The sequence below is a fragment of the Parambassis ranga genome, chromosome 19, assembly GCF_900634625.1.
Source record: "Parambassis ranga chromosome 19, fParRan2.1, whole genome shotgun sequence".
Lineage (NCBI taxonomy): Eukaryota > Metazoa > Chordata > Actinopteri > Ambassidae > Parambassis > Parambassis ranga.
In genome coordinates this window covers 19,109,341-19,133,441 of record NC_041039.1, presented here as the reverse complement: position 1 = coordinate 19,133,441, position 24,101 = coordinate 19,109,341, and the positions used below count along the sequence as shown (strand labels likewise).

Below are 24,101 nucleotides of genomic sequence, written 5' to 3'. Positions count from 1 at the left end.
ACACTAGGCAAAGTGTTAATACTGTATATACGGTAATATGTATGAATAGCTTATTAGTTGGAATGGAATTCAATGCTGCGAGTCAGTTTATGTTGAAAATGAATGTAGCTTTTCTTCCTGACAATTTTATATCATCATGGTGTAATATCCCAAACCAGAAATCTCTTAAACCTGAAGAATCCTGCTTCTCTAATGACACCACAATGTCATATCAAGCACACACAATAGTCCAACACAATTAGCATCCAGGACGTCCCAGAACCCAGAAAAAAAAACCAAGAAATTAACAAAATCTTGTGCTTCACGTTGATCAGGGGCACCTTCCTCTGGTTGTTATGACGTCTGTAATTCTGGGTCATTTATTGGTCACCTGTTAGAAGAGTTAGGGGGAGTGCAGAGCTCCAGCCCAGCCAGAGACAGTAAAGATCTAGGCGGAAAGTGGGCACAGGGCAAGGGTTGATGGGTAAAAAAAAAAAAAAATTGGGCTCTGGGGGCTCCAGAGGCTGGGCACTTTCTCTCACCTGTATTCCCCAAAAGTACAGTCGTCGTCTTTCATGGGCTGGAACTCCGGATCTGTGTGAGCGTCTTCCTTCTCTTTTACTGGAGAGATACAAAAAAAAAGGCAGTTTAGACAAAGAGTGCAACCTGTGGGGGCAGTGTTCAGGCGACCACTCACCAGGGTATTTTCCACCTTTGTTCCTCTGGATGAAGCAAATAATGAGAAGGATCAGGATGAGGAGAGCGATGGCACACATCAGACCAATGAACCATCCCTGAGTGGCAATGTCCACCTGCCTGCTCGCCACAGCTACAGAAAGAAGAGGAGAAGAGAAGAGTTTAGCACACAAAAACAACATGTTAAAAAAAATCTTCCATTATAATGACCTAAAAAAAAAAAACTCAGGTTCATGCTTTGTTTTAGCAGATGCTGTGGTTAGATTGTTTTTAGTTTGTGTTTGCACATTGTCACAGAAAAGAACGTTTATGTTAGGGGGATTAGAAATCATCAGGATTTTACTAACAGTGACATCACATTAGTAGTAGTGCACAGTCACAGATCCACACAGACAGTCACAGTTAAACAAAAACACAGATGACATCAGGCTGGATTTTACAACACTAAACACTCAACTTCTCTATGTGAATATTTCCTTTTTGTACTTCCTCGATCTATATTAAAAAACCACACAATCATGCACGCTACTGTATGCTGCCTCTACTTCACTACATGCCTGGCACACAGTGACCACAACACATCCGTTAAACCCATGCTCGCCTGGTGATAATTACACAATGAGCACAAACTACTAACACATTCTACACACGACACAGGCCCAGGCCAGGACAAGGCCAAGGTTGGAGGCATCTGCCCAGCAACTGCCTCACCTGGGACTTTGACCACAAGCTCCTTGGAGCAATGGAGCGGCTGATCATGGTGACCCTTGGCCACCAAACGCACCCTATAGGAGAGGCCCCCCTTTAAGCCTTTCAGCATAACGTTCTGAGAGCCATTCACAAACTCTTTCTGCCACTCCTCTTCACCTTCACCTGCAGGAGGGACGTTCATGAAGAGAGGCATGTTTAAGAGCGTGAAAGCAACTTTTAATGGACTATGAAGATCATGACATAATGGGAACTAACTGGCTGAAAAAACACATCTATGGGTATGGCATCATACTGCAGGCAACAGTTAATATTTAAAGGGTTCTAAAGATCCATTAACTCTATGAATGACTTATCATTGTGGCCCTGAAAGCTCACTGCACTCACACACCAATCAGACGATACGTATTGGATTCAAATGTTGGATGGGAAAAGTCAATCATACAGAAGACACTAGAAACGAAGTACAAACCAAAACATGTGCTTCTTATTGTCCTCTATGCTCAGGTGCACACAGCACCTGACACATAGGAACAGGGAAACTATGCTGTTGGTCAGTGATGATTTGTCTGCAACAGTGATGATTTGTCTGCAACAGTGCCTGTTTAACAAGCGATTTCCTGTCTGTCATCACTGTATGTGTGAACCACAGCACACTAGTTAATTCTAATTAAAAGATTAAAAAACAATGACTTAACTTGACTTAAGGGTAGCAGTAAGAACATTAATAAAGTACAACAATTAGAGTATCACTAATATAAAATGTAACAATATCTACAGCTGTACATCTACACCCAGACCATGGCCGAATGACAGAAGTAGCTGTAGGTGAGAGCGGTTAGAATTTTGAAATTGTGAATGTATCTTACGGCTTCATTTTATTTCCGTTTTATCTCTCTGCATGTGTTCTCTTTAAGCACTGAGCTCTCAGGACCACTGCACAATAATGAACTTCATATGAAATGCGTTATGGCTGACGATCACAGGATTAGGCTTTGGTTGACATGAATTACTGTGATCTATTTTTATGATCTCCTCTAATTGAATCCATTGAACAGTAGGTGTGAGAGAGCCATACTGCGTGTGAGTTTTTCATCCTCACTGCAGGTGGATAAAAACAATGGAGGGGCACTCCAGTCAGACTGACTGGGCTGGCATGGCGACAATGTTTGTGCTGATGATTTTTTTTCTGGTGTTTGTCTACGTTCAGATTGTGACAGGAAATGCACGCAACTCTAGTCAATAACAGCACCGAGTAATTAGCAATCCAATCACAGAGAGCGTTGTTTATCACATCTGTGGAGGTGGGAGCCAGCATCAACAACGCTGCCAATATTTCTATTCACCTGCTCAAGCCAATAATGAAGTAGGAATCTCTTGCCACCTGTGCATGGAGCTGACAAAAATAATGTTTTCTTTGCTTACTGTTTTCTACTATGTATTCTACATAAATGTTTTTCTCCGGGCCCCAGTACTCCCAACTGATCAGGGCCCCTTCTTCTCCAACCGAGGAGCTAAGGTTTCCAAAAGGACTCACAGGCCGCGCTGAGCACACAAGAGAAAAGACAACCATCAACATTGGCCTATTGGCCGAAGAACAATCCAATAAATGGCAATTAGATCCTTCAGTTATCAGTCTGAACCCTCACAGCCTTAGACAACAGAAAAATACACAAAACTACTAACTACTCAGACATGTAGTCTACTGAGATCACAACAGAATCTGTACCCTTGTGGGGTGGACGGCGTGGAGGAGACCATGCAACAGGATGAGAGGTTTGGGTGTTCCCTGTAAATAACATGAAGAAGCAGTAAAGACGGGACCGCACACCACAAGACACGCACACACACACAAGACGTTTTCCACAAGGCAGAGGCTGCACAGACACTGTAGTCATTATAGATAGAGCACACAGTTCATTGGCATGCCATGCAGCAGAAAAGCATCACCACAGTGCACGAGGTAAGAAGGGGTCAAAGTCGCCAGCAGCACATATATATATATATAAAAAAAAAAAAGCAGCCGAGCAGTTTGAAAAGACTCATCCAGTTTTATCACATGGTATTAAAAAGGCACACGTCACATAGCATCTTTATCTATGTTGCTTTGAACTTTCCCCAGCTTTGAACTCAAGCCAAGCATTCTGGTGGGTCGCACAGTTCGTCATGGGTGAGGGGGGGGGGGGGTAGCTCAAACGACCATGCTTGGGCTTCGTAGCCATTGCTGTATGTTGAACACAGGTGTCTGCTCGGGTTAACTACGTATGTGTGAGGGCTGTCATAAAGTCATCCTGTGCTAACAATGCAATATGCTACTATGCAAGTGCAATATCATGCAATGTAAAATTCTACAGACAATAGAAAATCACATGGCTGTACACCGAACATTTACACCAAATCTGAAAAAGCATGGCTGTAATGTTGAATTTTTTTCATCACAGCCTGAGGGCTGCATTTTGTTGTTAAATTTATGGTAATAAAGGGCCAATGTCAGCACCAGCCGGTGGCTGAAAAGTCAGTCGACTTTCACACATTATTCAATAAAATTAAAGTTTCTGCTGTAACAGAGGAGAATTTAAACACAACACCATGCTTCACAATGAACAGCAAGTCAGACTGTAAGCACTAAAGCAGTATGAACTTTAATGGCAGTGCAATGTAAACTCATATACTACTTCTTAAAATAAAATACAGTCTGAAAACTAAATCATTAATATTAAAAATGATCTTTTCCTACCAAAAACAATCTTTAAGCATCACACTAAGGCCGTGACAGTGAAATAGTTTGGTGATGAATATATGTTGTACTGAGGAATTTCAGAGTACTAAACCAAATGTTCGATATTTTTATCCTCTTACCTAAGTTATATAAAAACACTTGATGTAAATCAGATTAAATATTCCTCCAGGTTACCAGTGGAAGAAACCCCACTCAGCTCAATTCCCTCTGCTACTGTTTTTGGTGACTTACCTTCGTCCATGATGGTGTCCACTTCCTGAGAAATGGCCGGGCCTGCTCCAGTGACTGTTTTCGCATTCAAATAAAACTTGTAGCGTGTGCTGTACTTGAGGTTGGGCAAAGTGACTGAGGTCTCATTGGCGGCCAGGGCCAACTCCTCCACTGGGCCCAGTTCATTGGAGTTATTGACTACAGAGGTGAAGGACGGGTGACAGGATGGGGGGGTGGAAGTTGGGGAGCAGCGAGGTAAGTAGAGATATGAAGAGGTGGAGGGGAGGAGGAGCAAGTTGTGGATGAGAGTGTCAACAACGGGAAAGGTGAAAATGGAAATTGTTTTTGGGAGCACAGAGGTGGAGGGTTCAGAAATAGAAGTGTGGATTTGTTAATTTGTGTTTGCTGTAATTGAGACAAAATAAAATGCTCCAAGGCTGATTTAATGCTACACTGTTACTCCTGACAGAATGACAGTAAACAACATGGAAAAGAATGACAAACTAAACTACAAACTACATGAAGGAAAGTGACATTCACTTGACAAAGATACCAAATCTTAGTATTCCAAAAAAAAAAATCCAAAAATCCTCACCTGGCTGGTATTTGAGGGTGTAGCCGGTGATGTGTCCATTACGATCATGAGGAGGACTCCACTCGAGGGTTAGAGAGTCAAGGCTCGAGTCAGTGACAACAAAGGAAGTGGGCTGTCCCGGCACTGAAGGAAGAAGGAAATTATGAAAACTTTGTACATTTCTACCTCCTCCGTTTAAAACCTAGGAGTTATTGTTAAGGCTGGTATGACTCCATGACTGTTTCCTGTGTAACCTCCTTTAAAACAAATTCAAATTCCAGTCTCAAAGTTTTCAAAGTTACTGTATCTAACAGATTTTCCTGAACATTTCACAGTTTTTCTCTTTTTTTTTTATTAGCTTTCCAGGACTGTTGCCTCCTGTGCACACACACACACACACACAATGAGAGAATGTAGCACGAGAAAATACACTGAACGCTGTGTGTGTTCTTTCTCTTACCTCCCTCTGGTGTGTTGAACTGCTGGGGTGGGCTCGGCGGGCCATCTCCTTTGCCGTTATAGACCCTAACATTGAAGGCATAGAGAGTGAAGGGGTGCAGACCGGGCAACATGCCATGGGTGTGGTTCCCGCTGAAGCTCAGGATGCCCTCCACATGATCAGGGCTGTGTTTGTGGCCGTGTTCTCTCCAGTAATACACCTGCAACACACAGTTAACATACACACAGAAAATGAAAGTGTGTTTATGTATGGCTATTGAGGCTAACGCACTACACATGCATTATTGAGTGTACCTTATATCCTTTGAGATGTCCTCGTATTAAATGAGAAGGTACCGGATCCCAGTGTACCTCTGCCAGAGTGCTGTTAAGCACCACAGCCTGCACGTTTTCTGGAGCTGCTATCGGCACTGTGTAATAGACAGGGAACAAGACACAACAACAGCTAAATACAACAAAAAAAGGAATCAGTAAATGTTACGGGTCACCCAGCTGAATGCATCCCCACAGGCTCCTGCACTCGGTGTAAAGTGTCAGTCTAACTCACAGTCCTCTCCTGAGAAGCCGTGGGCGACGGCAGGCTCAGGTCCATCTCCATAATCGTTTACAGCCTGAACCTTCAGCTCATACGGAACAAATGTGGGAGTTCCAGACACAACAAACTTGGAAGTGTTGGCCACAGTTACTGTGTTCCAATCACTACCCGCCATCTTCTCCCTCCACATGACTCGATAGTGAAGTCCGGGACCGTTGGACTGGTGGCCTGACAGCGGCTGCAGAGGAGGGGAAAAAAATGTAAATGGAGCTTTTACAGCATGATATACTGTGCATGTTCAAAATAAACATTTGCATGTAACATGGCCGTGCTGTATACAACTTTATACAACTTATTACCTTCCAGGAGATTACAAGATTGTTATGTTCTGTTCCATATCCGTGCACACCCGTTGGGTTCTGATCTGGAGCTGAAATATACAGAATTAAAGCAAAATGAATAATTATCCATACCTTTCCCTCTGGCTCCTATCAACACACTGATTTAGATCTGATGTGGGGCTAGACTAAAACCCCTAGCTTTATCTTAACAGCTGATTAACTGAATATTTATGAATAAAATAATAGATAGATGTGAAATAGATTTACATATGACTGCAATCAGCCAGCTGACTCTGTACCTGCAGGATCAGTCCTGTACACTCTGGAGGGGAAGCTGGACTGGCTGAGACCCACAGCGTTGAGAGCCAGGACTCTGAAGATGTAGTGAGCATAGGGTGACAGTTTGAGATGAGCCGTTGTCTTGGTTCCAGGGACTTCTGTAAGATTATGCCAGTGACCTCGATGGTGCAGCAAGTCTTCATACTGGATCAGAAACTCTGCATACAAAAAAAAAGACAATTACTTTTAAGGTGCTCCGATCTGTTTTGGTAACCGAAGGCACAGTTTGCCAACAAAAATGCAAATTAAGGCTTCGATGAAATTTGCCAAGTTTTCATAATTGATGAGTGTCTGCAACATGCTGAGCATATCAATAGACAGAGAGTTAATTCCAGTATATGAATATTACTGTTTTCACTCACTTTTAGGGCCAAATGAGGGGAAACACCTGCATATTCATTATAGTGCAGCACAAATAGTTTAGGCAAGGTGCACACACACACACACACACACACTTACTCTGAATAGGACTGTTATGTTCATCCCCAGGGGTCCAAGTGAGCTGAACGCTCCTCTTTTTCTGGTCTGTCAGCTCTAGGTCAGTTGGGGGGTCGGGTCGCTCTGGGAGAGAAACACAGCACAGGCAGCAACATCAACACATCAGCCTGGGATTATCCTGACACTGACTTTGTTGCAGGATACGAAGGAATCATGCTTTGGCACGATGAAGACAAAAACAAAAATGAGACCATCTCAGGCGTGCTTCTGTAACGCCGGAATCACAATGTTTTCTTTCCACTTTGACAGTGTCGTTTGGCCTGTTGTACACATGCAGATGTGGCATCATGCATATGAAATGACTGACGCTCAACTTAAAAATCTTCCACAACCACTCTGCATGAAATCAAGTACCGTGGCTCACTAGAGTGGCTAAATTGATGCTCATGCTTTGGAACTGTAATGATAAAGTGAAATGCATGCTTAGAATAAATGAGTGATGAGGAAGCAGCACGTCTGAAAATATCCCAAGTGGAGCAATCTGGAATCATCTCTGCATTCAAGTTTGAACAGAAATTTCTGTATGTTAGCACCACGGATTGAACGCATTTAAAACATTTAAACATTTAGCAAAAATGGAAAAACATAAAAACATACAAGTTTAAAAGAAATCAAAAACAAAATGGCACGATGCTGTCTGTGTGTCAAGGAACAAACAAACACTTCTTCAGGTCACAACATGCTGCATTTAACAAGAAATGTCTGACAAACAACACAAGCCCACTTCAGCAGAGCACATCTGGGAGCTTGTGTGTGCTGCAGGTTTACCGTAGACAACAGCTGGTGTTGGCGTGGCCTCTGCCAGGCAGGAGGACAGGAGTGAAAGAGGTGGTTTAGTGATCAGTCAGCCATGAGAAAACAAAGATTATCCAGCTCGCTAAAATGGCAACAATCAAATATTCATGCTGCTGACACTCTCGGGCAATTAACCTTGAAGGGCTGAAAGGCGACCTGTTGTGTAAATTATTGGACAGATTCACTTTTCTAGAAAGACCTGAGATGGAGAGAGGTTACTCTTCAATAATTTGTGAGTTTTTTTTTTTTTTTTTTAAGGTCAAGTCAGTGACAACATACCGACGACGGTGAGCTCAGCGCTGGCAGAATCGTGATCCAGAGTGGTGTTCATGATGCATGTGTACACGCCTGCATCGTTCTCCGTCACATCAGTGATGGCGAGGCTGTCAGAGTCTACGATTAATCTGTGAATGATTCAAACACAAAGTCATAAGAACTTCATTCATTGATAAACAGAATTTTCAGGTGTTTTTAAGGCTGAACGAATAGTAGCTAAGCGGCTCTGACCTCTCATCGTCAGGCAGCTCTCCGTCGTCTTTGAGCCAGGTCATGGTGGGGATGAGCGAGGGGTCGTGTTTCACCTTGCACTCAAACACCACAGCTCTCCCTCTCTGGACCACTTTGTACTCAGGCTGCTTCAGGATCCGTGTGGGCTCTGATGGTAGGGGACAGTAAATCAAAGAGATACTATAGGCCACACGTCACAAAATCAAATACAGCAGGATAATTACAGTTTTATTGACTTAAGATCCATTTAAATTTAAATACTGCTCTTTTACTGGCCTACAGTAAGGCTGTTTGGCTGCTTTCCATCTGAAGGACGTGTGCAGGGTCTACAGAAAAACCTGTTGTCCACCAACCCACACGTTCTTCTTTTCAAAGAGAAAACATATGGCTGTCTTTTTATTCTTTTAAAGACAAATTGTATAGATGCATTCGGCAACAAATCTCTTCACATTAACCTGACGAACCAGATGGTTTGTTACACAGAACCATCTGGGAGGTCACATGAGGAAACTGTTTGGAAAGAGCAGCCACTTTCAGAAGAATACTTGGCAGGTGATTGGATGAACCATCTGTCAGTTACTGTCTGTCATGAGCTAACTTCAACTGATTAAATCAATAATTTGCAGTGGAGGGAACACAATAAACAGCTGAAGCTCAACAGTATGCTGTAGATGTTTGTTGGTAGATTACTTTTTTTGCCATATGTGTGAGGAATATATGTGCAAAAGGCATCTTTTACAAACACCAAAAAACTTATGAGGAAAGATGCCACCAAAACTTCCTTACAGGACACTGACTGGTCCAGCGTATGGACCGTAGTGTCATGTCAAAGCAGTGCCCCACTGATGATTCAATTTCACTAACTGGAATATAGCAGACCCTTGTGGTTGTCAAAAGTATTACATCTGCCTATGAAAACGATGAAAGAGAATAAAAAGTAGGCCTATTTAAAAAGCTATTAACCAGCCACATGCGAAATGGAATTATGTGCATGTGTTTGCACTGTTGATGCATTAATTATGATCAGAAACTGACCTTTGACCTCCAGGTAGACGTGATTCTCATAAATACCGAGCTGGTTTCTAGCGACGCAGGTATATTTTCCACTATTGCGTGCTTGTGCAACGTGGATCTCTAAGGTCCCGTTGTCATGCAGGATATAGGGGTCTCCATCCAGGGTGCTGGACCGGCTGTCTTTAAACCTGAGACGTACAAAGAGAATCGACCGCTTTACGAGCTTTTTAAGACACATAATGGAACGCATTCTTCTGTCAGAAGTTCATTAACTCACCATGTAATTTTCGGGATGGGTGATCCAAAGGAAGAGCAGTCCATCAAGACATGGTGGTTTCTGATGACCTGGTAGACTTTGTTGGCTGGCGTCAGCACTCTTGGCGGCTCCGCTGCAGTGAGGCCATTAATGCCATGTTATTACCTTCCAGAGATCAATGGGAGTGGAACACAGCATACAAACACAAGTGGTGTAACCAACTTACAGAGGACATTGACGAAGGCATTGGACAGGAGGTAGCCATAGTCATTGGAGATATTACACTGGTACACGGCGCTGGATCCAGTCTGTACATCGGTGAAGATGACGGTGTCATCTTCCACCTTTCTGCTCAGATCTTTGGGTGAATCTGTAAGTGTGTAACAAGAGTTAACATATGACTTTGCAGGATGAAGTACATCAATGTGCAGGATCAACCATATGAGGAAAGATCCCAGCGAGAAACCAGTTATCTTAGCTCACCTCTAAACATCAGTGTTGAATGTTTATATGTTATATAAATAAACCAAGAAATAAAAAAAAATGTGTCTGTCTTTCTTATTTAAAAAAACATACATTAAAAAATTTATTTTCAGAACACTCACTTTCTATGGGGATGCCATTCATAGCCCAGGTGATGGAGGGTTTAGGTGTGCCACTGGCCCTGCAGGTCAGCACCCCATTCTCGCCTGGAGCTAGAACAAGGTTCCTGGGGGGGCCACTGATCCAATATGGAGCAGCTGAAAGTAGAACAGAGTGCAGCAGCAGGCAGGAGAATTAATCACTGAACATACTGCCCTGTTGGTATCCGTGCATAAATCAATTATGAGATGGAAGCAGAGTTAAGGGGAAAAAAAGAGGCGATGATGCGTTTCATCAAGGGCACACCTTTGACCGAGACGTGGATGGTGTGATGCACTGAGCCCAGCTGGTTCTTGGCCGTGCAGCGGTAATCTCCTGCGTCCGACTCCGACACATTCACAATACGCAGGGTCTTGTTGTAGTGCAGGAAGGATATACGATTGGCGGGGAGGTCACCGCTCATTTTGGTCCAGGCAATTTCAGGAGTGGGTCTGCATTGAAAGAGACAAAGACTGATGATCATGCCCTCGCACAGCCCAGCATTCAGGCACAGAAGCGATGGCGGGTACTTTGACTCACAGTCCTTCGGCGATGCACTCCATCTCTAGTGTGTGTCCTCTCAACACAGTCTTAGAGCTGGAGGTGCCGGTTGGGATGAGGAAGGTTGGCCTCCTATCATCCACCGGAGCTTCTACAGTCACAGAGTAAAAAAAGGAGAAAATTACCATCTCCTCTGCATCAGAGCCTTTAGATTCACTCTCCTCCCTTCACTATGAATCTTGGTTGTGCAATGACACTACAATAAATTACTTTAAAGCATATACATTTTCTCAAGTTGCTAATCAAGATAAAACAATAAGAGATGAAGTAGATATAATAAAGTTGGCATTAAAATCAAGAATGAGAAATTGCCAGAGTCTACAATCACAGACTACACTTCCATATATTACTGTAACTAACGACCTAACGTCCTTTTAAATAATTGTGTAGCTTTTTCAGTTACAATCAGAGTTAAATCAGCATGCAGTTCTGAATCAAGAGGAACAGAGGGTTTTGACTGGGTAGAGCAGGAGTGACAGAAGGAAAGAGGTTTGACTTGGATTCTTGGGTAGAAGGGTAGAGTTAGTTGGGATAAGCAACAGTACCCAGAGCTATGTTAGGGATAAACACTAGAGGGTGCCAGATCTCACCCCTAATGTAAATCAGTGAGGTGGTTTGCTAGGTTGAAAGGTTAGTGGGTAAAGAGCTACAAAGTTTGGAGCTCTAGGTTGGTAGGTTAAACACCAGGGGGTGCCAAAACTCACCACTAAACAAATCAGTGTCATTGTAAAAATCTGCCATTGTGTCATTGATTGCATCCACTGTAACACAACAGAAAAATCACACACGCACACAAGTTGAACATCATTGTGACAGAAACAAAATGAAATATTTGACAAAATAACATGTACTGTTTTCAAAATTAAAACAAACAGAATAAAACTTCATGTGAGGAAAGAGATGAGGTGTGATCGTCACAGCCTGTCGTCACGTCAACTGTAAATGTTGGACTGAATCACAGCAGTCTTTGTTGTTGGATGAAGAATGTGTGTACGGAACGTCTAACAGCGGAGACAGTGAACGCCTGCCTGTCACAGAACCACGAGAGCTCTGACAATATGTCTTTTCAGTGGGAGAGCCACCACCGGCGTCTCTGAGGATGGGATCACAGATAGGAAATGCTGTTTCCCTCCCACGCACTCATGCTAGCACTTACTATTGCCACTGCACACACATTACACACAAACACCGTCTATTCGCCTCAGCTGCACCAGCTTCATGCAGGGCTTTTATCCCTGGATCAGACACAGTCAGACTTACGGTTGAGGACCTTGACGACAATGGGTTGTTTCTGCTGGATGGTCTGTGTGTGGGGGAAGCGGGCGTAGCAGATGTAGTCGTTCCTGGAGTCTTCTCGGAGAACATTGGAGAAGTACAGGTCACCGTTCAGGGACTGGGACACCCTCCTGCTCTGAGGCAGCCTCTGAAAGTCTGAAAACATGCAGCAATTTAGGTACGCACAGTAAAGTGTGCATCTCTAGATCTGTACGCAGATTCTTCCACAATCACATAGGAAAACGCAGCTTTTTTCACGTCTGTTTAAATACATTAAAAAGCAATCTCTTAGAGAAGCACAGCTGGTAATGAGCAGAGCTGAGGAGGCTGCAGAGTTTAGTAAAATAAACCAACAATTTTGTCTGACACTGAATCACAGCTCTGTAGAATGGAGGAACCTGATTGAGCGTCTTACTATTGTCCATCCAGAATATGATAGGAGGAGGTAGACCAGCGGGGGGTTGACATGGCAGCACCAGGGAGACGCCCTCCTGAACCACAATTGGCTTGATTTTCTCCTTTGACCACAAGGGGGATCCTGGATGGGACAGAGAAGAGAGACATGCATCAGTGGAGGAAGAAGTGTCATGATATGACATGAAATATGGTTTGCTAATGGAGTGCTGCTGACGTGATGACAGAGATGAGAGGGATGATGTCTAATTTAATATGCTAGGGGGCAAAAACAAAAGGACGCCTCAGAGACTTTTACATCCTATAAACAAAACATGCATCTGACTACATGCACCCTTTACCTTCCAGGAGCACTCTTAAGATGGAAAATGCAACTTAATTGTTAGAAAAAAAAAGAAATAAAAGGAGGTGATTTTCAAATGATGTGAAGAAGAAATGGAAGAAAATCAATCTGACAGTGGGGAACGCTGCAGCAGGATGCACTTACTGGACTGTCGTACGACTATGTTGTTGGAAACAGCAGTTCCATGTTTGTTCCTCGCTGTGCACTGGTAGATTCCCTCATAATGTTCAGCCTTCTCTCTGCTGATATCCACAATCAGAGTGCCAGAGTGGGGCCTCATGCTCACATTGGAGTCCTGTTCAGTGTCAAAGTGAGTCCCGTTTCTCGTCCAAGAGAAACTAAAAGAAAAAGGAAAACCTCTGTGGCTAATGTGTTCACACCTGACGAATCGAAAGTAAGGTTTCCTTATCAGCTACTAAAATGGATGTGTGATGATGTGGAATGATTATAGACGACTATAAATTGGGTTTTTACAGTTAAATATGACTAAAATAAGTTTTGTTGTTGTATATAAAGCAGTGTTGATGCCTGAAATTGAACTAGACGTTACTCTTATTGGAATTTTTAAAAGCTAAAACCTGCCTGTGGCAGAAACAGCATGTGGGGAAAAAATATCACCTTTTCTGTTTTTAAGTTTGAATAAATGATAACTTTTCAGTCTCTTTTTTAAAGACTGAACTCCCAGAGAAGTTGCTGTCAGTGGAAACGTCTTACTGAGTTGTGATGGGTGATGGCTTCTTATGTAAGAGTCTGAATAATAGTTCACAAATGTATACCTGGGATGCGGCTTTCCCTTCGCATCACAGTGGATTATTATGTTTTCTCGCGGGTCGATGATGTAATCCTTGGGGGATTGGTGAGTTATGGTCGGCGGCTGCGGCACTAAAGGCAATCAGAGAGAGGGTGATATTAAATCAGGACTTTTAATGCATAACTAAGCCTTTTTTTCCTGCAGCTGTATTGACCACACAAGCAGCCATTAGCGATCACATGCATGTGACTTACCACCACACTGAATGGACCCAGACAGCTGTTTGCTGACAGACACAAAAAAAATCTCTCACAACATGTGCAAAAAAAAAAAAAAAAAAGCATGCAGAACGCTCAGGTACATTATTCTTTATTGCAGTGATCCGATACTTAATGTATTCCTGCCGGTGCTGCTGGGGAGATAACTAATGGACTATGACAAAACAAATGACATTAGAACTCATGCTGTTTGCAATATTGCTCAAAGGAAAATATTCTAGCACTGCAGAAAAACACACAAACAAGCAAACAAAGAAATCAATGCATGCAAAAAAAAGCACTTCAAATCACACACACATCTTAAAATCATATCGTAATTAACAGGCAAATCAAAAAATAACCCAACAAAAACTGCTAACACAACCTCCTTCATTTAAACTTACATTCTTCCCGAACTTTTGTGTTTTTTCCAAGAATGAGCAAAACAAGAAGAACAAACAGATTGTGACAGTAAAGAGAACCAGATATTAGTGATGAAAAATGCCTTCCTGCATTATTTTCTGCTCCACAGCACAGTCTGGACGAGGCCGCTTCCCCACTGAGGAATGCAGGCCTTCAGTGGTCAACAGTTTCAACCAAACAACAGATTTAGTGCCACAGAAACAGCAGGCCGACACTGACACAAGGTCTGCCTAACAAAACCGAGGAAAAATGTGCTTCCCTTGAAAGTAAAAGAAAGTAATAGGACCACAGTAATAGGTCGATATGAGTATAGATTTTCTCTAGAGATATTTGCTAGTTTCGCATTTTATGTTTTTATTTCATATGTTTGAAGGAGAAACTGTAAATTATTTGCCAGATTATTTAATAATTTAACACCGCATATGTAAAACTGTCAGATGGAGAGAAAAACACGATCTTATTTTTCACAATAAAAGCTCCTTGATGATGATGCACAATCGTAGATTAGCTATAATCTCAGTGATTTCTGTCAATATCTGGTGAAACATGCCAACAATGGTCACATCCGGATAATAAATTCATGTCTCAGCTATATATAACTCGTGTGCTTTCTCTCTGTGTGTGTTTTTTTTCTTACGGTCTAGTGGGACCTCCAGCGCAGCAGCCAGGTGACCCAGGAGCAGCACCAGCAGGGCTGCGTCCATCCTCCTCCGCCACTCCATCATCATCGCGTGACGCAAAGGTCTGCCCCTGAATACAGCGATGCCCCGCCTCTCTGCTCAGTCACACCGTCTGGGGACACGTGCACATCCACAACTACAGGGAGGAAAAGAAAAGAGGACAGAGGCAGGGACACAGATTACTGGGCTATCAGTCATAATACTCAGTTTGTTCTATTTTTTTCACCAGCGGGTGAGAGAGATCGAGTGAACGAGCTAGACAGACACATGCAGCTTTGGCCACAGATCGATAATGGTTGCCATGCACTGCAGTGTGCTGGAAGCGATCTGTTTCATCTAGTGCATTCCAATAGGGACCGACGGGACTCACATGGGCTCATTTTGCACAGCTAATCACTGTCGTGGCCATGATGCCATTAGGCTTCTCTGCCATATCGATCACATCAGCCAGCAGATGATATGCCAAGGGACGAGACAAGGGGGCACTCACTTTACTTTCCATTTTACTCTGGGCTTTATCAGTTTGATTGACTGACTGACGGACTTTGCCAGGAGCCGACTGATCTGCAACGAAGTCAGATTTCAGACACCAGCCCATCATTCTTTCATGAGACCGTTGTGGTGGGACACATCACGGCCGGATCTCACATCTCTTACATCTCTGTTCAGTGGGTACAGATGGTACAAGTTCACCGGGCGTGAGGCTAATTAGCTATTGATTAACTGTTAATTAGGTGATTTTCTTTTGTTAAACAATGTAGTATAATTATGGCTCCATCACAACACTGCTGTTGGATAGTGGACAGGCTGTAATTGATTTTAAAGCACACTAAAATGTGTGTACTACACTTGTTGCCATGCGGGCAACGGATAACTGACAAACTGAATAATAGCAAGATGCTAACAGTGAAATATAAAGGTAATCAAAACCTGAATGTGGCCCGAGCTTCAGAGAATAATAACGAGCAGGACGTCAAAATGACTCCATCTGCATAATTCAGTTCTGACACAGAGAAACAATTAGTATTTTGTGTGAATGGGAGCACAGCTCTCAGACGATGAGGAAAAACTGAACGCAGCAGGCGTCATTTTCTGCCTTTTAATAACTGCAGCCTGACCTGTTTTTATCTTGCCTGTCTTACCCAAGGCATCCGCTGGCAGAGTATTAAAATGTCACAGCTTAATTTGGAGCTCAGGCAGACTAATTTGCTGCATTATCACAAAAGCACACTATCAAATTTAGGATACTGTTGCTGGTTAATGTATAAAGGAATCAAACAGAGCTCCTTAAATGTGGTTTTGCTCTCCTGCCTTTGGGCTTATGAGGCGGGTCAGGGCTGCGAATGAGGTGATGTCTGGAACCAGAGGCAAGTCAGACCTAGTCCTGGCCTGGCACCTCCGCTGGGACCTGATGTATTCGTTAGTGCTACCCTATAGTCATGAGTGTCTGGTAGCATTGGAGGAGACCAAGGCTAACGTCTGTTGCCCCCGGCTTCGACTACACCTCTCCTGGGAAAGCCTGTATTATTCACCCAGGGCAGCCAATCACAATGCTGCAGCTCTGGGCTTGGGATTTGACATGAAAAGGATCCAGGGGGTCATTTCATCAAGCTCATTTGAAAGCTGCAGGCAGGGGTGCTGAACCTGTACACACTCTTTCCTTCAGTATTTCTTTTCAACCTTCAGTGTGCTCAAAATTGATGAACAAATGTCATTTATGCCAAAATCCACTTCTGGATTATTAGAGCTAAGAGTGAACAGTCATAGGTGAGGTAAAGTAAGGACAGCCCATGACAGCAAGAGAATAAATGTGTTAATTATATATTTTATGGTGAATCCCCAAAAGCCCAAAAGATTCTCATCTGGAATAGAGCCAGGGACTCATCCAGGATTCATTTCCCAATTTAATGAGGTGTAGCAGCTCAGCTCCAACCGGTCAGCATGTGTGTGTCTTTGTGTGCATATCACATATACACAGTGTGTATGTGTGCCTGTATTAATATGAAAATGTGTGCGTGTGCTATAATTATCCCAGTGAGCTGCACTGATACGAGGCTAACCCCTCTCACAGTGGGAATCTTAAGACAAAGTAACAACCAGGCCCAGTACACATCAGTTAGTATACGAGAGTCATAAATTCATAAAACCTTCAGTTTACTGGTGTAGCATGAAATGGATGCCTGCTACAGTAGTCCCGTATGCTAAAGACGAAGCTATTTGATTCTTCAGGGAGAAAACATCTCTATATTGTTGAACCTTTCTTTGCATCCTACGCTGACAGAGCCGGGAAAGTCAAAGTCAATAAAGCTCGCTTACTGCAGCCCAGATAAAAACCACAGTGCTGTTTGGAGTGCTGTGCCAAAAGCTGTCAGCCGGCTGATAAAATCGAACAGGAAATGGTCTCTAAAACAGAAACACGACAGGTCGGTAAGGACACTTCCAGTGAGGACTTTTTTTCAGCTATTTTTTCACATAGATAAGGCTGAAAGGATGGCAAACAAGGCCACTGTCTCACTTTACAAATTCAATATAATAATTACTCAGAGCACTACACTACACCGCGGGATGACAACTGTACAGAGGGCCAGATTGTTTTCAGTCAGTTTTACCTGCAGTGACCTGCATTATTTTATAATGGGTCATCCCATCGATGTGGAGACATCCAGAGTTTTAGGTTTGTGAATGTAACCATTTGCAAAATACAGCCCGCTGAAATTTCCTTTACTTTTCTTAGTTTTTGGTCAAGTTTAGCAGGTAGGAATCTGTTGTTTGCTGCATAGGGTTAACTTTTCCCATAGAATCTATCTATCTGTTTTTCCTATCTCAAATAGATTGTGAATGATAAATGCCTAAAAAATGTCTGAAAACCACGGAGTGTATAGGTCAAGAGGACACACGTATCCAAAAGAAAGGCTGCGATGTTAATTACTGTCTACAACTACATCAGAACAGCTTTAATCAGGACTTGCTTTTCAATTTTCCTGCAGAAAAAAAACACTCTGCTCTGAAAAAAAGCTGCATTGAGCTGTCCGGCCTCTCATTCAGCCAGCCTCTTCAATTACTCCATTGTCATTTTCCCATGGCAAGCTGCATCACCATCCCAAAACTAATTGGTTTTGTGCACATGTCAAAACCGCAGCACATGCACACACACACACACACACAGAGATACATAGGAAGAAACACATTCACAGAACTTAAGGGTCAGGACATGTCTGAGCACACAGATGGAGCTAACAGTGCCACGAGGACAGAGAATGGAAGAAGAATGGCTGTCTGCAGAGAAAAAACAACCCAGATAATGCTACATCATATGCATTATAATAACCGCCTGCAAAAATACTGCCATTGTCTGTGCCAAACGGCAATGATGAAATACTGAAACCCTGACAAAATCACCGCTATTGCATCAGTACTGTACAGTTTTAACATCTATGATGAAAGACAAGCCTGTCTCTCTGTTATGCCAAGCACCCTAATTAACTCCCATAATCAGTGCTATTGATGGCTCATGCAATCAGGGGTTTGTGAGCCTCAGTCTGGCTTTAATGGACCAGCAGGGATCCCCTACAGATGACTGAATGAGGAGGGGGTATAATGACGAGAATGGCTCCATGCTCAGGAAGGTGGTGATGAGAAAACGGATACGGTTTGAAGAGTTTATTTTTCGGAGGCTTGCCGGGTGCTCTCACATGCCCGCTTTTCACGCCTAAGGCTGCACGAATCTCTGCGCCATTAAACATCTGAGGGGAAGTATGAGGTTGCTAAGGAGGCTTTGCTTTGGAGGACAGTGAGACCGCCTTTCATCAGCTTATCAAAAATAACAATAAAGGTTTAAATACAAATAATAAATAGTTGTTTTGCTTCCATACACTATAAATTTAGCCCTATTGTTTTGAACAGGCATATTCATCAATGTGAATTATGTTGAGGTATCCATGTCTTTGACAGATACCTCTTGTGGATCTTTTATTAGCAGCTACAGGACCACAATGGATATTTCGTGGGCCAGCTCCAGAAGTGCGTTTCCCATAATCTTCTCATTAGCTTTTATAATTGGGGAGCCGTATGCAAATAATTGGTGTGGTTAACATATGAATTGGGGTCCTGTTGTTCGGGGAGACCCCGCAGCTCAAAAACATGCAGGAGCCTTCTTATCTGCACTGTACAATGTACAGACAATAAGAGCTTCATTCATGGGCTGTAAATATGATGTTTGTTTCCTCCACTTTCAATTCTCTTCCTTTAGATGGACAAAGCGTATGTTTATGATCATACAAATGATGTGCACTCAATTGGAAATTTTGACGCCAACATCACAACAAAACCCAAGATGACTGGTTAGTAGTGAGACCTACAGAGATATCCTGTTTACTAGCACTTCAAGTGACCCACAAAAATCAGCCTTACACCGTATTGTTCAACTTTTATCTGAAGGAGGGCAACAGAAGACTTCACAGGCTCTAATAGTCTTCAGAAAACCCATCAGTGGTGCTGCAATATGAGTCGCATGTGTTACTAAGTCAGAATATTTGGTTTCTGTTGCATCAATTCTCATTATTCTTCTTATGAACGCTGTCAGGTAACTTTATAGAAGTGATGTATTAAATCTCTTGCAGGCCTTTTTAAATGTACAGGACCCAACCCCCCCCCGGCTATCAGTATAAAACAGCTCTTAAATCTTAATTGGCATCTGCACTAATGCAACATGTCCGGCAATTTGTTTAGTCCACCTCCTTTCAGAGCTCCACACATTGACATTCACAAAGCTTCCTCCCCATACACGCCAAAAACACTCTGGGATTCGCTCTCTGTCCCTTCTGCCCAAATGCTAATCGCTACCGGCGCCGGCACTTCTGAGGGAGGGCTCCTGTTTAGCATGCAGATGAAGGCAGCACCACTAGATTGAACGGAGGTGTTAAGGAGGAAAACCCTGCCTGTTGAGTTTGGACGGAAGCAAAAGGTTTTTAGTCTAAATATGACATACATCTGTTCAGTCATGTCCTTAAATTATGCCAACACTCCCTCAGAGAGGCTCTCATGATTGGTGAATGAATCTCCTCGGTGTAAGTGCATTCAGTCTTTCTGCTGCTTCAACAATAGAGAAAAAAAAACATAAACTGCTGGTTAATAAAGGAGCGATTTCAGCAAGGTTGCAAAAGTGTAAGTCCCTAAGTGCATTCGTATACTTGTCTGACCTGACTTGTACTGTAGCTCATTACGGAAGAGTGAAGCAAGAGGCAGCACTTTTAAAAACGGATGAAAATGAGATCAGGCAAAGAAGCACAACGCTGAAGTATCTGAACCTGATCTTTATTTGATGGCCGACCCACACGCTGTCATTACTTCTTAAACAGTGACAATTGAATTTCTTCAAACGGTTTCGCATGTGCATGTTTCTATGCATACTTGCGTCCATGCATTTGCATATGCGTCCTTTTTGTTTATGTGTGTTCGCACAGCGGGTCGGCACCGGACGTCATAGACGCGGCTCAAGTTTGCATGCCCCTGCCACATGAGAGTATTATGGGTGAAAGCATTCATATGCTGAGCAGACGTTCATTGTCATGAGCAAATTCAGGAGAGTGGGAGGAATGCATGCCGACTGGCTTCTTGAATGGCTCAAAGAACTCTGGAAATCCTCTGCACACAAAACTCACAAGACACACTTTAAATAACAGAAATATAACAGCTCTGAAAAAGCAATCAACATAAACCCAATCTCCTGCGGGAAGACCTAAATCCTTTGAGGCAACAGATGCATACAAAATATGGATACAATACTGTTAAAATTATTATGCAATGTAATCCAAAAGCCTCAATGTTCTGAAGATACGCAGGGAAATGTTTTCTAGCTTAATATAGGAGCTCTCCATATACTAACGGAGTAAAGCCTTTCAAAATTGCACTCCAAAATTGAACTCCATGTATCCATGGTAATCCCCCAATGCTCATAGATCTCTGTGCAGACAAAAAGACGTCAACTCTCTCATCAAACACAGACATATGGGGGAAAAGGGAGTGGGGGGGCCCATTTGTCACTTCAGGAGTAACCTTGGAAAGAAACTGTACGCTTGACATCTGCTCAGCCCCCAAAAAAACCTCTCAGCCTCTTCTCAGTTCAACAAAAGAGGTATGATTAGGATCTCAGTTGGCCACCGTGTCTACACCGGATGGCTTACTCCACATGAGTAGGGTCTCTCAAGATGGGGCCAATATGTGAAGTTTACTTTCAGCTTAGGGGTGCCACAAAAAAAAAGCCTGTGTGTCACAGTCAGTGCGGGAAATGCTCACCTCGAACTCTCACTCTAACTGGAAGCTGTGATGATGTGTAGCAAATGAATTCCTGTGGGCCACAAGAGCCAGGGGCAACACAGAGAAACACTGTCTATATATATGAGTCAACAGTTGATGCATCCAGGCCTTTCTAGAAAAGAACTACTGTATAATAAACACCCCTGCGGTGGAATTTGAATAGTGCTGATACAGTATGTAGGCAGGCAGAGAGCGATTGGTCATTTACAGCTGTCTGCACTTTGTGCTGTACCATTCAGTCGAGCAAAATCTGCCGACAACATCAGATAACAAAGCGTGAACACTGACTGTGAGCTGGAACAATCTGTTAGCACTGCGTGTTACCAGAACATCTCATTTAAAGTGCGAAAGTAGAGGTGGACAGAGGCTGTGAGGCCTGTCTAAAGAGCAGGGAATTCAGTGACTGGTCCAAGCATCGAAGTAAACCGAAATTAATGACCACTCGAACTGTACAGAGAGATATGCAGGAGAGAATGTACAGCTACACCTTGTCCTCTGAGGTATATGCTAACGTTAGAATCCCAGCATCCACATCAGCAAGAAAGAAAGCACTCATATGATGTTCTTTCAGTCATCTCTCTACCATGAACTAACACAAAACACATCCATAACTGCTGCCAGTTTTCCACAGGCCACAGACCAGACTTAAACTGTGATCGTTCAGACACAAGAGCATAACACAAAACCTGACAAAAAGGGCATGGTCATGTGATCTTTACAGTCATTGCGCTCACATTACGGTAAAAAACAAAAAGTCAAGTTAAAGTACATCAGAGGAAAAAAAACAAGTCGGCGGGGCCGTGGCAGACAAAAATACTGGAAGATCGCAGCATGGTAGCTGCTCTGTTGCGTACAAAACCCGGACCTAAAAAGCAGGCGGTCCACAAGTGATTTAGCTCCAGGATGGTTACAAAAATACAGAGCAAGATAATAAGAGGGGAGACCATCACCTGGCCTCACCGAACCCCAACTGAGTGTCGTTACAGATCACAACCTTCTTCGCTACCACTCACTCATCTCCAGCTCTACATGTGCTCCACACATTTTTTCCACTTTGGGATTAGTTGGGTGGAGTTAAGTGCTCCCAAAATGGCAACAGTGATCAAGGAACCTATTACTGAAGGCATGGAAGGAATGGATGGATGGAATCATCCATCCAGTAGTTGATCATTTATATTAGTCAACACAAAAGTAGTTGACTAACCAACAGGCCAACACTCATTGAAGTCCTGCTGAGGGTGTGACTGAAAAAAGAGCAACTTGTGCGAGCATTTGTCCACTGACAGTAAAAGAAAACAAAGCGTGAACACCGACTGTGTGCTCCAACAGTCTGTTACACTGCATGTTACCAGAACATGTAATTTAAAAGAGAGAGCTGTAAGCTGTGAGAAAAGTACGCTGTGAGAAAATCCACGGCAGGTGGACAGAGGCAGCAAGTTCTAGTGTTCTCGAGTGCCACCTCTACATTCACAGAGCGCCACAATAGGCCTCTCCTGCCGCTTTCCTCCTCCTCCTCCTCCTCCACCACCAGCAGCCCCTTCCACTCCACCCCACCTGTGTCTGTGAAAGGTCAACGCAGAGGAGGGTCCTCCCTCCCTCCCTCCCTGGACCCACTGCTCCCACTCCACAATCATTCCCTACACTGGAACCCAGTGCCAGGAAACTCAATCAAAGAAGGGTTTCAGAGGGCTCCAGACCTCTCAAAACCCTCCATTGTCTCCAGAAGGCTTCCCCACACTGCGGCTGGTCTATATGTAACACTGTAAGAGGAGTTGCTCATTACCGCCCGTCCCCGGTTTCACTTTGTCTCTTTTGTGCAGCTGACAGAGAAGAGTCCAGTTGCCCAATCGGGCCAATAAAAGAGAGTGCAGCTACATGAAAAAAAAAGAAAGAGAGAGAAGGAAAATGAGAAAAGGATTAATTTGCAGGAGTGGGTGATGAGCAGACACGTATGCTGCAAATGTCTCAGGTGCCACCTTGTAGTTTTTTTTTACCTAAGAGAAAACAAAACACATTACACGCAACTCTGTCACCTGTGGTGCCGATTTAAGACAGCCATTTAATGGCATCTGTTTAAAATCTGCCACTCATCCCACCAGTTAAAAGTATTGACTGATAGACACACACCGTAGCACAATGTGTGTGTGAATGTCAGAGCAATCCATTATCACATAAAGGAAGCACTATGTAACTGCACCCACCCCCACCCACCATGCCCCTCCTCAGCTCCATTCAGATACGGCAGGTGAATACAAATCATTTCCCCTCCGCTGCTCTCCAAAAGGACTCACCATCCAATTTCAGATGTAGAGGACACAAACAATAGTCCTTTCAAAGTGTGAGAAAATCAAATCATGGTCTTTTTTATATAGAAAGACACAATCAGGAGTTAACCCTTACAAAGTGCTAAAGCAGCCCTGACACAAGAAAATGAGTTAAGTTTACAGAATAGCATTTTAGCTTAATAAATTATCTCAAAATGATCGATACAGAACCCAAACGAATAAACAGGTTCACCCACTGACTACACTTTGTGTGGTTAAATGATACCATTACTTTTTAATGATACTATAATTCATGTTATAGTTTTAAATGCACAATGTGTGTGGGAGTGAGCATCCTGTGTCAATCAATTCTGATCAGCTCAATTGATTCTAACATGCAGGTTAAGTTGCATCGTTCTTGGCTAACAAAACTGTATTTTCACAAATTGTTGGCTTAAACCAGCATCTCACACAGCCAGCTATTTAACCATCCCATCCATTGGATTCTCACTGATTACTGTTATAAATCAGAACACAGACAATCAG

General features: G+C 43.1%; 1 protein-coding gene across 12 annotated transcripts in view; it reads right to left on the bottom strand.

The window, feature by feature from the left end:
- LOC114451714 (neuronal cell adhesion molecule-like) overlaps positions 1-24,101 on the bottom strand; it is a 63,313-nt gene that overhangs the window by 3,909 nt on the left and 35,303 nt on the right. For 2 of the 12 annotated variants that reach the window (XM_028430511.1, XM_028430512.1), the window contains exons 3-31: positions 14,934-15,112; positions 14,278-14,289; positions 13,642-13,747; positions 13,010-13,203; positions 12,524-12,646; positions 12,094-12,264; positions 11,538-11,594; positions 10,813-10,924; positions 10,540-10,724; positions 10,257-10,391; positions 9,878-10,021; positions 9,673-9,784; positions 9,417-9,583; positions 8,382-8,529; positions 8,154-8,278; positions 7,848-7,877; positions 7,041-7,142; positions 6,542-6,739; positions 6,261-6,331; positions 5,914-6,139; positions 5,661-5,776; positions 5,368-5,566; positions 4,929-5,051; positions 4,355-4,531; positions 3,113-3,172; positions 2,809-2,928; positions 1,387-1,548; positions 677-808; positions 522-600 (exon numbers count right to left, since the gene is read on the bottom strand). In XM_028430511.1, coding sequence (XP_028286312.1) covers positions 522-600; positions 677-808; positions 1,387-1,548; positions 2,809-2,928; positions 3,113-3,172; positions 4,355-4,531; positions 4,929-5,051; positions 5,368-5,566; positions 5,661-5,776; positions 5,914-6,139; positions 6,261-6,331; positions 6,542-6,739; positions 7,041-7,142; positions 7,848-7,877; positions 8,154-8,278; positions 8,382-8,529; positions 9,417-9,583; positions 9,673-9,784; positions 9,878-10,021; positions 10,257-10,391; positions 10,540-10,724; positions 10,813-10,924; positions 11,538-11,594; positions 12,094-12,264; positions 12,524-12,646; positions 13,010-13,203; positions 13,642-13,747; positions 14,278-14,289; positions 14,934-15,024 — 3,677 coding nt within the window. In that variant the 5' untranslated portion in view covers positions 15,025-15,112. The remainder of the gene's footprint in view (positions 1-521; positions 601-676; positions 809-1,386; positions 1,549-2,808; positions 2,929-3,112; positions 3,173-4,354; positions 4,532-4,928; positions 5,052-5,367; positions 5,567-5,660; positions 5,777-5,913; positions 6,140-6,260; positions 6,332-6,541; positions 6,740-7,040; positions 7,143-7,847; positions 7,878-8,153; positions 8,279-8,381; positions 8,530-9,416; positions 9,584-9,672; positions 9,785-9,877; positions 10,022-10,256; positions 10,392-10,539; positions 10,725-10,812; positions 10,925-11,537; positions 11,595-12,093; positions 12,265-12,523; positions 12,647-13,009; positions 13,204-13,641; positions 13,748-14,277; positions 14,290-14,933; positions 15,113-24,101) is intronic. The other 10 variants (XM_028430517.1, XM_028430514.1, XM_028430516.1 and 7 more) reach the window with 10 other exon arrangements.